This window comes from Neopsephotus bourkii, unplaced genomic scaffold, assembly GCF_033783945.1.
Source record: "Neopsephotus bourkii isolate Nb327-2 ecotype Australia unplaced genomic scaffold, CSIRO-AGI_Nbou_v1 NB_719, whole genome shotgun sequence".
Taxonomy (NCBI): domain Eukaryota; kingdom Metazoa; phylum Chordata; class Aves; order Psittaciformes; family Psittacidae; genus Neopsephotus; species Neopsephotus bourkii.
In genome coordinates, this window is record NW_026901218.1 from 337437 (window position 1) to 352958 (window position 15522).

The 15522-nt window shown below is 40.3% G+C and overlaps 1 protein-coding gene across 9 annotated transcripts in view; it reads left to right on the top strand.

Moving 5' to 3' along the window:
* Positions 1 to 15522, top strand: part of GRM7 (glutamate metabotropic receptor 7) — a 295511-nt gene that overhangs the window by 176688 nt on the left and 103301 nt on the right. For all 9 annotated transcript variants that reach the window (XM_061354207.1, XM_061354213.1, XM_061354214.1 and 6 more), the window contains one exon: positions 7272 to 7412. In XM_061354207.1, the coding sequence (XP_061210191.1) occupies positions 7272 to 7412 (141 nt within the window). The remainder of the gene's footprint in view (positions 1 to 7271; positions 7413 to 15522) is intronic.

Below are 15522 nucleotides of genomic sequence, written 5' to 3' on the forward strand. Positions count from 1 at the left end.
TTTTGGCTTGAATGCTAGGAAAGTCAGAAAATTGAATAGCTGCTTTCAACTCTCTTGATATCAGTCATTATAGTAAGTGATGGTTTAGTAGCTGGGTAAATAAAATTTGTATAACTAGGAATCATTAGTGTGGATATACTTTGAACAAAACAGAGAAGAAGAAAAATGTTGGAAACTGATAAAATCTACTCATATGAAATTGGGTCAATATGCTGTATTTGCTCCCGAGCCACTTTGGCTGAGAAAGAAAACATTTCAGGCACATGAGAAATGTGGTAGGTCAACAACTTTGTGTTTTAATTAAGTTTAATTATTTTCCTTATTAAATAACCCGAGAGCCCTTGAAGTCAATGCTGACACGTGAAATAGATGCTTCACTGCATGTGCTAGCAATTTGGTCAGCGAGAAGTGACAGAAACACTCGTAATATATATCTGGTTCATCCATGCCAATGGCTCTTTATCATCATGGATCTTCCCGAGCTGCTTGCCCACAGCTCTCCTCCTGAGATACTGGGAACTTCACTTGGCTGCTGGTGATTTCACTGGTGCACAGCACTGCATCCTCTAAAGCAATTTTAATCTCTTTCTTTTCCTCTCTCTCTTTGTGTGCCTCCTTGCCCTCCCGCATCTTTCTCGTCTGCAGCCTGTCCTTTCCCCATAGATGTGTGCCTGATGCCTTCCCATGATAAATGCCTCCTCTACAAGCCTACCTTTTTTTTTCTCCCCTCTGTAATGCAGCTGATCATGGCAAACCACATCATTACTTCTGAAGCCTGGTTTATCCTCCAACGCACGTATAATTCCCTCAGCCATCTCTGCCAGGGAAGCTGAGCATTATGCTTTCAGGCAGAAAATGGGCAAGATGCAACATCAAATAGAAGGAGAGATGCAAGATCTCATTTGGATCTGGGTTTTTGTTTGATTTGGGTTTTTTTTTTTTGTGGGGGGTGTAAAAAGCAACTACAAGGCAGCAACCTCATTTTCCATTTGAAAATTGAGATGCTCTAAAAGTCCTTCTGGCTCTGCAGCTCTGCGGCATCCTTCCTTGGTGTGGTGCTCTGGTCCAGGGTGACTGCAGGGGTTTCTGAGAGTGGATGGGGCAGCTGGGGTGCAGCAAGAGTTTCCTGGGGCAGGGCTGGATGCTGTGCTGGCACTCTCAATCTGGATGACTGACCGTAAACAACACAGAATAAAATGCTCAGGTGTAATTTGACATGCAGAGTTTGACCCCAGCCAGCTTGGGATGAGACACAGGAATTCCCCCTGGAATTTCTAATGTGCCTTCCCTCACCTGGGCTTCACTAGCCATTCATTAAAGTGAGAGGGTCCCTTTTTATTTTAAGTCTGTTTCATTGCTATGTAGTTAATGTGTATAGCAATCCTGAGGTGGAAAAATAGATGAACCTGTTTAAGTACTGTCATGTCTGTATGTGTAAGAATAATGATTTAATCAAATGACAGTGATTTAAAGTAATAACAAATTTGTTTTAATTTGTAAAATCTAAAAAACAAAAGAATACCATCTATTTCTCTTAAAACTATTTGCTGAAAAAAGTAATTTTCTTAAGTATATGGGGAATCTTTGGAAATCACTAACTCTTATCACTTCAGTGTAGCACTTGGCCATGTACAAGGGTAAGAGCAGGTGCTTGTGCTTGCCACAGTTGTGCTTATGCCTTAGGAGGAGCTTGGGAGAACTGGAGAGCTACTGTAGTTGTGGCTGTTAAACTCGTGTGAGTTAAATCCTTATGCATTAGCTCATAATCTTTACATAGATCCATCGTAGCCTTAAGATTCAAAATACAATAACATGGATATGAAACTACTTTACAAAGTTTTCTGTAATAGGAATTTAATCATGAAACTCATCATGGGGATGCTAGTATTTAAGTCCACTAACAAAGGTGGTTGCATGGTAACACTAGCAAAAGATTAGTATTCGCTGAGAATTGGATATTTGGGGTTTGCTTTACGTATTAGCATGCATCTAATGTGAAGCTTAAAAATGGTATGATCTTTAAATTGATCCTATTTTCTCTTAATTGAAAAATGTATTTTTCCTCTAGTTTCCTTATTTGTTTGTTTGTTTTTTAAGTTGTTTTAAAGCACATTCAACACATCCTTCTGAAAATAATGGTGGGGGAAAAAAAGAAATGGTAGGGATTTGCTAACTCAAATCACAGAGCAACAAGCGTGGTGTGTATTCAGTTCAGCCAGTGTATTTCAGCAGGCATAATAACTGCTCTGACAGGATTCTTGAGAATGATATAGAAAAAAAAAAACAAACCACAAAACAGAACAGGAAAAACAAAATTGGTTTAGGAGTGGTGAGATTCCATTGAGCATTCTTTGCTAAGTCTTAAATTGGATAAAAATCTCATCCACTGTGAACTGTCACCATTCAACTCATTCAGTTGATAGGATGAAACATTCTAGGTCTTATTCTGTGGTGCATCATACCCCAGCTGTGCACATGTGCCTGCGCTTTGTGTAAAAACTGAAAACATTTATCAACTAGAAAGTGGTGCCTATGAGGACGCTCCTGGCCTTGCTCCTGTGTTGCTGTGTAGGATTCTTTCCACTCAGTCCTGGCTATGGAAATGGGGGGTTTCTTGGTCCTGAGTATGTTGGGAAGGAGACTATTTGCAAAGGTGATGCCTTAGAGGTCTTCCGGATTTTGGTTATGTGGGAGCAGTACTGCACTGATCTACAATGCAACCGAAACAGCAAGTGGGTGCACAGTACTTCCACTTGGTAGGAATTAATAGAATTTTGGTATGCTGCATAACTCCATTCCTCAGTCAGTCACTTGCCTGCTTGTTTTGATCAATACAAAATAATGGTAAAAAATGTACACACTTTAATAGGAATCTGTACTCCTTCTTGAGAATGCAGAAGGATCATTAAAAAAATCAATGACAATGTTGTTATTTGTTATTAAATCTGTAAAGGTTTTGAGTAATTCTCATGGAATTCTATTACAGGTTTATCAAGACATTGATTTTTATCTTATTATTTGTAGAGCACTTTTCCCAGAGGTCAGGTAGTTTGGCACATTGGTATGGTATAATTTTCTGAGCCATGTATGTATCTCAGATCTTATGACTCAATATCCCCTTTGAAATGCTCTTTTAATTATGAGTAAAACTAATATACGTAGTCTCACAGGAAAACAGGTTTAGCTTGCACTTACCTAAAACCTAAGTGTTTCCTAAATTTTCCTCTCACCCATCCACTTGAATATTTTTTTTAGGAAATGTTATGCCCGTAGTGCAGAAATTGTGCAGTCCCTTCTAGAGACTATGCACAGAAACATTCCTAAGTCGCTAATTTGCTATTGAGCATAACAGTTGTGGCAGGAGTTTTACTTAATTGTTTCCCTAAAACATTTGAAACCCAGGTTAAGTCCCTGCTTGAGCATAAATGCAACAGATCAGGGGTCTCTGCCATCACAGGTCACCTCTTTCCCTGCAGCCTCATGCAGTTTTGTTCTGGGAAGCTGTCCTGAGTTCAGCAGTAGCAGTCATTTTTCTCCTTCTTAGTAGCCGGTACAGTGCTGTGGTTTTGACTTTCAGCCTGGGAATAGCGCTGATAACACCAATGGTTTTAGTTGTTGCTCAGTAACGTTTACTCTGACCAACGACTTTCTGAGCCTCATGCTCTGCCAGGGAGGAGGGAAGCTGGGAGGAAGCAGAGACAGGACACCTGACCCAAACTGACCAAAGAGGTATTCCATACCACAGCATGTTGTGCCCAGGATGTAAACTGGGGGCAGTTACCTGGAAGGGCTAGATCACTGCTCGGTCGGGCTGGGTATTGGTCGGCAGGTGGTGAGCAGTTGCATTCTCTTCCCATGTTATTTCCCTTATCATTATTATTATTGGTGGCAGCAGCAGTGATTTGTGTTATACCTTAGTTACTGGACTGTTCTTATCTCAACCTGTGTGAGTTACATTCTTTCGATTCTCCTCCCCATCCCTCCAGGAGCAGTGGGAGGAAGGCGGGAATGGGGGTGGCGGGGTGTTGGAGTGAACGAGTGGCTGCGTGGTTCTGGGTTGCTGGCTGGGCTTAAACCACGACAGAAACTTTTATTTCAAGCTACAAAATGCATGTTAAGGGCAGGACAAGCTGTACTGAGTATGTGGAGTTGACTCAAATGTTCAGTATGCTTAAATACACCACTGAGGTTTTCTCCTGTCCCGTTCTGGTGTTTTGCTTACAGGTTTCCATGATTTGGTTGTAGTCCTTCAGGTGCTGGCTACCAACTAGAAAGCATGGTACTGAGTTGGTAGGTTAGGGTTTGTCACCATCCTGAAGCACTGTGAGATATTTGTTGCAGGAGAAACCAACCCATGTTTTCTAGTGATACTGGAGGTGAAATTTTAATTTCAGCCCATTTCTGGAAGACCCCAATACTTATTTTTCTGATTTAATTTTTTGGAGATGATGTCTTATGGAGCAGTGGGCTTTGGATGCAAGTCACGAACAGTAGGTTCAGAATTAGGAAAATATGTATTACAGTTGGGTCAATGGTACACAAAGCTAATACAAGGAGACAGATTGACCCCACTCCTAATCTTCTTTTTTATTTGAAAACATCTGTTTACATGCTGTCTATTTTTATCCCGCAGCGGATGGATTGCTATGCTAATTTAACGATGCCATATGTTTTTCCTCTGACTCAATTTTGTTGTGTGAAGTGCCAGATTGCATCAATTTACCCACCTATTTCAGTGAGAGAAATTGTTGGCTATGGTGCAAGGAACTTTTTTCTCTCTTTCAATGGAATATGTATTTACTGTCATTTCTAACTGCAAATTCAAAAGGAACCATGTGATCATGCAATACAGAGAGATGGTTTAGTATCTATAAGAGCTTGCTCCTTCTGTGTTTCCATCCTCTTCTGCAGTGCTAGTACAGGCTGTAAAGCCAAGTAAAGGGACAAAGTAGATATTCTGAGATTTGCATCTTCAATGGATTTGCACTATAATTCACCTCTGAGCTTCTCAGTGTGCAACCAGCATTTTCAAGTCCTCTTTCTGATTGATCTGCTTTATCCAGGTTTCAGATTTGTATAGTTTGAAAACCTCAACAACCTTCATAGAAAAAGAAAAAAGCTCTTTTGTAACTGAACTTGACTGGGATTACAGTTTTGGAAGGTTGCATGAAGAATACTGAATTTAACTGTCTCGGTAAGCAAAAGCTTGATGTTGCTCATTGCAGGCTAAAACCAGATAACTAGAAAGCCTTAGGAAAAGTATTCAGCACTACTGATAGTGGTGAATATCCTGCTATTTGAATATGCTTTTGTAAGACTGATATAACTCCCTGAAGAGAATGGGCATGGTGCCCTTTTATCAGAAGGACTGGCAGATTTAGGAAAGTCTGTAAAACCAAGGAGGGATTTTGGCTGACAGGAGCCTGTAAACTGGCAAAAGGGGTGGAACAACGAATGCTTGTTTTCCTGGCACCTCTCGTGATAAACCTTTTCCATGTTCTGTGCCAAGAATACTTGGCTGGGTCACTCCATGTGCTTTTCCTTCTGAACAGATGAGAGAATACAGCTTCTGTTGGCTGCAATAAGAAAAAAAAAAAGGTGAGAAAAAAGACAAAAGACTTTGTGTATGAATGTGTAGATGTGAACTGGTATATTTATCCTTGTGCAGATCATCTGTTTCCCAAGCAAAACCAAAAGTATACTGGGATAGCAATGCAATAAAAATGTTGTGGGAGGGTGGTGATCCTCACTGGTCACTGCTCTCATGCTCCTGAGGACCCACCGCTGTCCATCAGGAATGGGTTCACTCAGTGAGATGGGTGCCCGAGTCACTGCCCTACAAGTCTGTCGTCACACTGTGCACTTGTGGGATCCTCAGTCATGGCAGCACCAAAGGTCCAATTTTGACTGTTGTGCTAGTACTTAGGACACGTGTCTATTGATTTGTGATTGTTTGCACAAAGGTTTCTTTAGGCTTTTGGGAATTAGTTTTGGAAGAGAATGAAGGATAGATGGGTGCTTAAATGCAGTCAGGTGAAACACAAGGTGCCTGGGATAGTAATGTGATGTTTCTTTTGATAATCTTTGAAGGGTTATTGTCTGAACTGGGAAAGGGTATCTAGCTCAGTTTTAAACTACAGAGTTTGAAAACTTGATAGAGAAAATCCATACACTATAGCAGATGCAATTTGTGATCAGAATTAAATGGATCAGGATTTAATTTTGTAGTAGAGTTTTATTTTTTTCAATTAGCTTTCCTGATTTGTAAGCCTTTAGATAAGCCTTTTCTTTTATCACTATACACATGCATGTGTTTCCATAGATAGTTGTGTATATATAGTGATATACTTTTCTGCAAAAAAAATAAATAAAGCCAAAGGAAAGTATGTTTCTCTTCTGGCAAGTTGTTAAGGTGCTATGGAGAGAGAATATGGTTAAGAGCAATATGAAAACTAAGTACTATTTGCTGCTACACAGCTACTCAATAGTTATGCGGTTTATTTTGGCGAATAGAGGACTATGTTTCTGCAATGCAAGACAACTTGGGGCTTCAGATATCTTCATTGCCCTTTAGCTCAGGTATTGAAAATTGTAGTATTTCTTCCCATTATTTTAATATTGGGGTTGTGTATCATTTTTAGCATTGCAAGCTGTTTGTGACTTCACCAGTAGACTGAATCTCACAGGTCTAATGAAGGAAACCTTCCCCACTCACCCATCCCAGGATGTCCAATCCCAGTAAACTGTGGTGATTCACAGTTACCTCTTAGAAGTTTTGCTGTCTGAGCTTATCTGTACCTTTCTGAAAGGAAATTAAAGGAATAATTTATGCTCTGAGACCAATAAGGTGGCCTGATAATAGCCAGTTTAGATGAAACTGCCTTCTCTGGAGGTCTGGAGAGGTTAATTGCAAAATTAGTTGTGTTGAGCTCAGCCTAATATCAGCTGTACCATATCATTTATTTTCATTCCTTATTGGTATGTATCTAATTAATGCTTTCAGCTTATAACTCTCTTTTATATTAATCTCTTTTTTACATATATCTTACCTAGCTTTATACCTCACAGCAGCAGAGTAATTGACTTGCAAGATGTCGCTGCTTAGGTAGAATGTGCAATGGACTTCCTTCCTTTCCACGACCATCCCATGTGGATATGAATGTGTGCTGGATGTTGAAAAAGATATAAACAGAAATACTTGTTTTCCAGGCTGCAGTAGTTCCTGTGCCTTACAAACTGAACTTCAAATTCCTACCTGTCTCCTTCCCCAGGGTTCGATACCTATTTCACCTCCCGCACCTTGGAGAACAACAGGAGGAATGTCTGGTTTGCCGAGTACTGGGAGGAGAACTTTAACTGCAAATTAACCATCAGCGGGTCGAAGAAGGAAGACACGGACCGTAAATGCACAGGTAACTTAGTTTGCTTCACCCTCCTTGTGCTGGTGGACGTGAGCTGCAGTGGAGTGGCTGCATGGCTGATGTAAGGAAGCTTGGCTGGAGATAGACTGGAGAAATAAATTGTGGTTTTGTAGGTTGTAGAGAAAACAGAACAGCAGCATCTGCCTTGCAGTACAAAAGAAATAGATGAGACACAATAAAAAATACGTTCTTCTATTTCTTCTTTTTTCTGACTGTCTATCCAGCAGGAAAATCAGTATTTTCTGTGGGACCCAGATGTGCTTTTGATTGAGTACAAGGTGGCTTGAGCGGGTTTTTTGTTAGTTTATTTTAGATGGGAGAATATTTTCACACCTTGTGCCTTGTCACCCACTTGCAAATCAGAAATTGGCCACGTCCTGTGTCTGCTCACGGTCCTGTACTAACCATGTGCCTTTGAATTGAACTTTTGGAGGAAGTGCACCTGTAGGAAAATAGTAGTACAGGGTGAGATGTTTTCATTTTAGGTAACATAAAGTTGTTACTCAGATTCTTGTTCTCACTAGTGTTGTTTAAGAAATTGGGGTTTAATAATTTATTTTGCCACCTCAATTAGGTAAATTTCAGTCTGCAGTTGTGACTGAGGTTCGTGACCTTTAGTAGTGCTTTGTTTGGCCTATCATTTTCTGGTGGCTGACAGATTCACTCCTTTTTTCCTTTTATGAGGTACTGACACCAATTTGAAAGATAATATTTTTCCAGGAATTCCTGTTTCTGATCACATGAAGACTCAGGGTCTTACTTTTATACAGAGATGCCCAAGGGCGGTTTCATTTTTAACTGAGGTACACGATTCTTAGCACAGCCATCTTAATGGCACTGATGTGTTCCTGGAGTTATCCAGGACTGAACAAGGGCTACCGTAGGGATAACAGCAGCATTGCCAGTTTAATGATCTTGTGCTGATTGAAGATACTGAGGGTACTTGACTAGAAAAGTACTTCTAAAACTCCATAATGTGGTAAGTCTGCCCTCAGACTGCCAGGTCCTTGATGAGCTGGTGTTAGCGACATGAATGACTGTAGTGCAGAGTTGGGCATTTGCTCAGGGCTTAAAAGGCAGCAGAGAAGCTTTGATCAGAACATGTATCCCATGATACAGATGGTAAGGCCAATAACACTGTCTGACATCTGCCTTGCCTTTGCCTTCCTTTGCATTTCCTTCCCTCTTATTTTAATTATTCATGACAGCAGTTTAAATGTGTTATGTTGAATAATTGCCTTGAATTTTGATCAAAGAAAATTAGTTCATAGGGAGGATATGTTTCACTTTGAAAATTGATGAAAACTTTCCATATTTCATATCATCTGCTTTTGGTTTCAATTCATGGATGGGAGTAGGAGTGTTGTTCATAGAAACAGTGCAGTTACCACTGGGAATACACTGCTGTTAAATTTGGCATTTGGAATCTCCCCCGAAGGCTGGAATTGAACTAAAAATTGCTAAAAGATCTTTGGGATAATTTCTAAAAGTGTGTTCTCACCCTTATTGTTTATGCCATTATTCTATTACAGTTGCTCACAGCCTATGCTTTCCGATGTGAGCATAAAATGGTGTTCTGCTTTCCCTCAGCAAAGACTCGGTAGAAACATTTGTTTTCGATGGCTAACTTAACCTATTGAACTGAAATGCCGCATTATAGCTCGATATTGTACCAAATGACATGCCTTGACATCTTCCTTCCCTCTTCTACAAACTGAAGTAAATTGTGCATCAGAAAAAGCATTAGCTTTGAATTATATTGCTAGTATGAGAGTTGTAATGTCTCACTGATGTAATAATATTATGAAGGATCATCATCATTATTTTAAAATTTGATTGGTAATTTGTAATGCAGCAAGGTAGTAGGCTACAGGCCATCGGTTCCTGCAGCAGTCGAGCTCCTGAGCACCGGCGTGAGGTGTGGGAGCTCCTACTCTAAATTGATCCGCTTGCACATAGCAGGGAGCTCAGTGCTCATGGAACACAGACTACGACCATGAAGAGAAGCTTCCCCAAGAAGGACCCTGCAGGCAGCTTACCTTTTTGTATTACAGCTCTCTGAAATACCTCTACATGCACAACTGCTGCCTTAATGACATTTGTATTTATTTAAGCATAAAAATTTTCCCTAACTGGGGAAAAGTTATTTTACAGGAAAGGATTAACAGAAGAAAACAACTATTCTTGCAGAAGAAAACAGCACTCTTGTTTCATAGCTGCAATTCTGTAAAGGAATCCATGCTGAATGCTCTGCCTACATTACGTTACATGGAGAGATGGGATCTGGGCTTTGTGAGCTCAACTGAATATACTTTCCTGTACAAAACCATATTGTAATAACATTACCAGTGCCATGAGATTTGGGGGTATAGAATTAACAGATGATAAAACAAGCTTTTTGTGTGTATATTATCATGAACCAGGATATTGACAAGTTTCAAAGTGATTATTGACATCAAATACACAGTGCTATTTAATAATATTATACTGTGCCGCCTCTGTGCAGACAGCCACAGTGTGCCTGCAGGTGTCTCTGCTAACAGCAGCCATCAGCATAGGTGCTCCTGCTTCCAACAGGAATGTCTCCACCTGAGGGTATGGAATACTGCCTGTGCCATCAGAATCACCTGCACCCACCTGTGGCAGAAACAGATGGATGTCAGAGAGAAATACAAGCACTTGGAATACACAGAGGCATCTGCTACACCCAGAGTGCCTGCATTTTAATGGCAGGTACCACTACCTGCAGAGGAAATTGCAACACTTGACTAGTTTCCCTTATTAAACATAGCTTTTAATTCTGATAGCTTTACACTCAAGGAGACTTAATGAAGTGATATGAGGGTGATGTCACCTTGGATGTCATTTATCAGAATGTAGATTACTCAGAGAGCTTTTCTAATTACCTGCAAGTGTAATCAGTCTAAAGGCACAGTCCCGATGATGGCTCAGACAACGACTTGCTCTAGAGTAAATGCTGTGAGAATACTGCCTGCAAGATGAAGTGACAAAAGTTCAGCAAAAGGCTTCATAGAAGTGGGACAGTTGTGTTTAGAATTTAAATTGGAACAAGAGAAAATGCCTCAAAGGGATCCAGATTCAACTTCCCAGGCAGTGTAGGCAGGTGCAGTATCAGAACTCTGAATCTTCTTGGTCACTGTGCAGTGAGCAGCATCTCCCCCAGCCTTGTGAGCAAATTCACATGCCATGCTACACACAGAGGAAACTCCTAAACCCGCCCATCCTGGGACACCTCTGAGGCCTGGCCTGTGTTGGGTCCTCATGGAAGGCTAGAGGAAGAGAAGGAGGCCTTGGAGGAGGGTGATCCTGGGAGGTGGCTTGCTCCATCAGCAGGATTTTACTGAGCAAAGATTTAGTGGTTCAGAAGCCAAATCCCTGTCAAATGTAAGGAGCATCAATTATGAAAGGCTACTTTAAGGACTGAGTTTCTATCTGAAAATGTTACAAGGAAGGTTTGAGAGACCTTGGGTAAAAGGTGTCTTGGGTAAAAGTAATAATAATTAAAAAGGCAGCAATTTGAATGTGTGTATATCCACACACACTTGCTTCTGAAGCTGGGGAGAGAATACCTCGTGCCAATGTGTATCAGAGACTTTGCACAAGATCAGTAAATGCCTTGCTTATCAGCCTGCTTTGGATACAGCTGTTGTTTACTGAGGGAAGAAGGGATCAGATTTCCATTTAGTAATGAAAAAGGTTAAAGTAGAAAAGGAATAGTTAGATGTTTACACTTTACTATATAGTTGTGTGGCATTTACCATACGTCTGACAGAATTTCGTGTAAATGCTTTTTCTATAAGGGGATTTACCCTTTGAAGGGGAAGAAGCAATACAAACTGCACTTGGTCTGGGTTTTCTCAAAACAAAAAACGTGTCCGAGAAATATATCAATATACCCAAAATGATGGAAGCCCAACTCTGGATACCCAGTGTTGTGGTTTAAGCCCAGCCTGTCAATTCAGCCAGGCAGCTCTTGCTCGCTCCCCGCCCTTGCTTTACCCCACTCCAAGAGGGATGGATAGGAGAATTGAAAGAATGTAACTCCCATGGGTTGAGATAAGAGCAGTTCAGTAGCTAAGGTACAGCACAAATCACTGCTGCTGCCACCAATAATAATAATGATAAGGGAAATAACAAGGGAAGAGAATACAACCGCTCACCACCTGCCGACCAATAACCAGCCCAACTGAGCAGTGATCTAGCCCTTCCAGGTAACTGCCCCCAGTTTACATCCTGGGCATGATGTGCTGTGGTATGGAATACCTCTTTGGTCAGTTTGGGTCAGGTGTCCTGTTTCTGCTTCCTCCCAGCTTCCCCTCCTCCCTGGCAGAGCATGAGGCTCACAAAGTCCTTGGTCAGAGTAAACATTACTGAGCAACAACTAAAACCATTGGTGTTATCAGTGCTGTTCCCAGGCTGAAAGTCAAAACCACAGCACTGCACCAACTACTAAGAAGGAGAAAAAATGACCGCTACTGCTGAACCCAGGACACCTGGCATGTTACCCTCAGTGTGGCACCGTACTGTGTTTCATGTCCATGGAAAATAGGGATGGGAGAAGACAGAAATTTTTGGCAAACCATTTTATTATCTGTAGTTTGGTTTAAAATTATACCAAAAGCCGGGATTTGGTAGGTTTGGGGGTTGTTTGTTGGTTGTTCTTTTTTTTTGTTGTTTTTATTTTGAGGATAAGAAAACTAGTAGCAGCATTCTGTCTTTATTTCACCAGCAGTCAAGATGGCTTGTTCTATGAAGCAATATGTTAGGGGAAGACAAATAATGAGAAACAAAAGACGTAGCAAATAGCAGAGCCTGAGGATATCCGATTATTATTTATAATTTGACTACAAAGAGTGATCTAGTGCACTAATAGATTAACAAAGTGCAATTACTATGGAAAGGAAAATATTTCTCAAAAGGCCATCAAAATTCCTCATCTCAGGGAAAAAAATAAAATGCCTGAGATGTTTCAAGCAACTTACTGGCAGGTGGCCAACGTTTAAAGCATTTTTTAAACAAATGCCAAGAGCCATGGTGTGCATGATCCACTTTTTATGAGGGCAGCTTCATGGTCTTCATTAGGATGAATATATATTGGACTTGAGGGTGTCAGAAGCCTTTAACTATTCACAATGCCCTAAAAATTGTGTCAGGGACAGGGGCTAAGTTTAGACTGATTCCCACTGATGGTGTCAAGGGCTGTGAATGCCAAAGCTGCTCCATCTCTAGCACTGCTCAAGGTTCAGGATGCCAGGTTTATACAAACAAATGTTTGCTGTCGCTAGAATGCAAGGGTAAAACCAAAGCTTCATCAGAACACTGCTGGTGTTTGCAGGGAGCAGTGCAGGGCTGCACTGCCAGTTGCTCTTCTTAGCACCCTCTTCCTATTCATGATAAGTGTTGTGGATATCACTGGATCTGGGTCCTGCAGCAAATATCAAGAGTTCTTCAGAAATTCATAAGAAGCAGGTTTAGGAGGATCCAAGCCATCCACAGTACATTTTTCTTTTGTCCCAGAATCTGCAACTTGAGAAAATAGTCTGTCCATTGTTGCAGGTGTGCTGAACATGATGAGCACGCCTTGAATTGCCTGCCCAGGGCTACATGGGGCTGAGCAGTTTGGTCAGCTCCCTTTAGTTAGCAGGCAATTTTCTGTGCATCAGGATGATTTTCTCTGCAGCTACATAAAAGTGGGGGGATCTTATTACTCTGTGTGTAACACAAAGACAAGTTGACTGATTTGTATGCTCTGTGTTTGAACAGCCAAGACTGTGGAGGTCCAGACTTTGTTGCTATCCCTCTTATCCCTTTTACCATTTTATTTTATTTCCCCATCTTTCCCTCTCCTTTCTTCCCCCAAATCTTGGCCAGTGATAGTAGGTCTTCCTACTTGACCAAGTCATTTTGTTAACACTTACTGTCATCATCTGTAAGCAATCCTGCCTAGGCAGTAGTCCTAAACTGTACTGTAGTGCTAAACTGTACTGTAGTCCTAAGGAGCAGTTAGTCAAGGAACTGAAATACAGAAATATTTAAAGTAAAGCTGGTTTTCATCGATCCTGTCTAAAAATTATAAAAGAATTTCCTGCAGGACAGATATTGGCCTTGGATACTTTTCACTTTTCCCAGCTGCCGCTGGACACAGCAGGATTTGCATGCCTGTATCTCAGGGTGGATTTTTGCCCAGGATTTTAAGGTGTGTGATTGAGGACATAGGCATGAGCGAAACAGCTTTCAGTTAGCTATTGTTACAGAGATTGCCCTGGGCATTTTCTCCTCCAGGCTCCTAGGTATGGAACAAAATGTGTTAATGTTTGTGTGTGTTAAGGTATATATTATTTCAGTGCAGAAAGGATAAAGACTAAAATTTATCTTCTTTTGCTTGCCCTGCAAGCTATGAATAAGGTTAAAGGGCAGACCAGGAGGGGAAATTTATCTTTTCAATTACATCCTGTGCTCTGATGCAGGTAAATAAGTGGCCTGCGTAATTGTTTCCCATCTTAGCTAGTATAGCCTGCCTCTTCCTCCCTTCTTTCTCAGTACACCTACATGATGTATCCTTGCTAGGGAGTGGCTCCATCTATATTTTTGTAATGTTTCCATTGACAGCTCCTGCTTTTTCCTCTCTTTGTGGTGATGATTGTCTTTCCCAGTAGTGTGTGATCTTGGCTATAGACAGACTTCTTCTCAAATTACAATGTTTAAAGGTGGAAACAAATTCAAAGTACATCTCCTGAATGAAGCAGTATGCTTGTTACCAAGTCCAGCTCACCTTTGGGTGGCTCCTTTAACTTTTCTGAGCCAACACAGCTGTAGTCACAGCTCGGAGATGCTAAGATTTTCACGTAGATGTATGGTTAGCGAACCATACATCTTAGTTTTGACTTACATACATACATACATCCACACATACATAGTTTTGACTTATATTTGAAATCCAGGATTTCAGTTCTCTATTCTTTTACTAGGTTGCATTGCATATTATTTTGTAAATACTTCAACAATCTTCAGACTGTCAATACATCCCAATGGTAACACCCATGAGAAAAAAAAAAAAAGTCAATTTTTTTGTCTGAGGAATGGGATGTGATCAAGTTTAAGTGCAAGTAAGCCATGTTAAACCCTATCTTGCAAGTTGACTGCCTATGTGTAACTCTTTCTAAGCAAAATATTTGTCATATAATATCGAATTTTCCAAGCATGCATTGCAGTTTAATGACTGCTATGCTTTGATTTCAAAAAGTGAATCTCATTTAACATCATAGTACGTCAAAATATATGTACACCTGAAATTACTGAAAGAATTGTGCAACAGTTAGTTCATTAAACCAGCCTTGAAGAGTTTATTCTTAACTTTTATCTTTCAGAAATACATTTCTTAAAATTGCTTAATTTCTATATTGCCAAGGTGAATTGCCACAAATCCCCATGATTCAAATGACTGTCGTCTTGCTATTTACATACGTATTCCTCTATCTGCAAACTGCATTTTCATCCAAGTGCTCAAATACAAAGTTCCAATTTAGGCTTTCTAATCTTTAAAAAGTGCTTTTTCTATACTTTTGCTTGATCACCATCTTCACCAGCAGTTGTTGCTACAGGAAGCTTGCTTTATTTACAGGTTGGCAATATAAAGCTGTAAAGTGAGTTAGTTACATTGGTGCTGGCTATTCTAATGCTGACTTTTTTTTATTTATGAGTGTAGTACTTCAGCATTGGAATATAGTTAAGACCTGTTGCATGTTTTAATAAGAATGTTGAATGCATAGAAGACATCTCAGGTAAGAAAATTAGGTCAGTTTTCTAATCTAAAATCAACTCTGGTGTACACATGCATACCTGAGAACAGAAACTGTTACGGTGGCTTGAATCTGTGTAATTGAGGGAAAAAAAATTATTGTCTGACAGATGGAAGTGGATGTAGCTTCACAAAACTCAATTCATCCCTGTAAACTTTCTGTAAACTGCTGAAGAATTATCATTGTTATTATCACCATCGTTATGATGTAATATTGATATTTGAGGTATTGAATAGCAAAATTTCAGTAGGACTTTCATGAGCACTGTGCAAATGAGCACT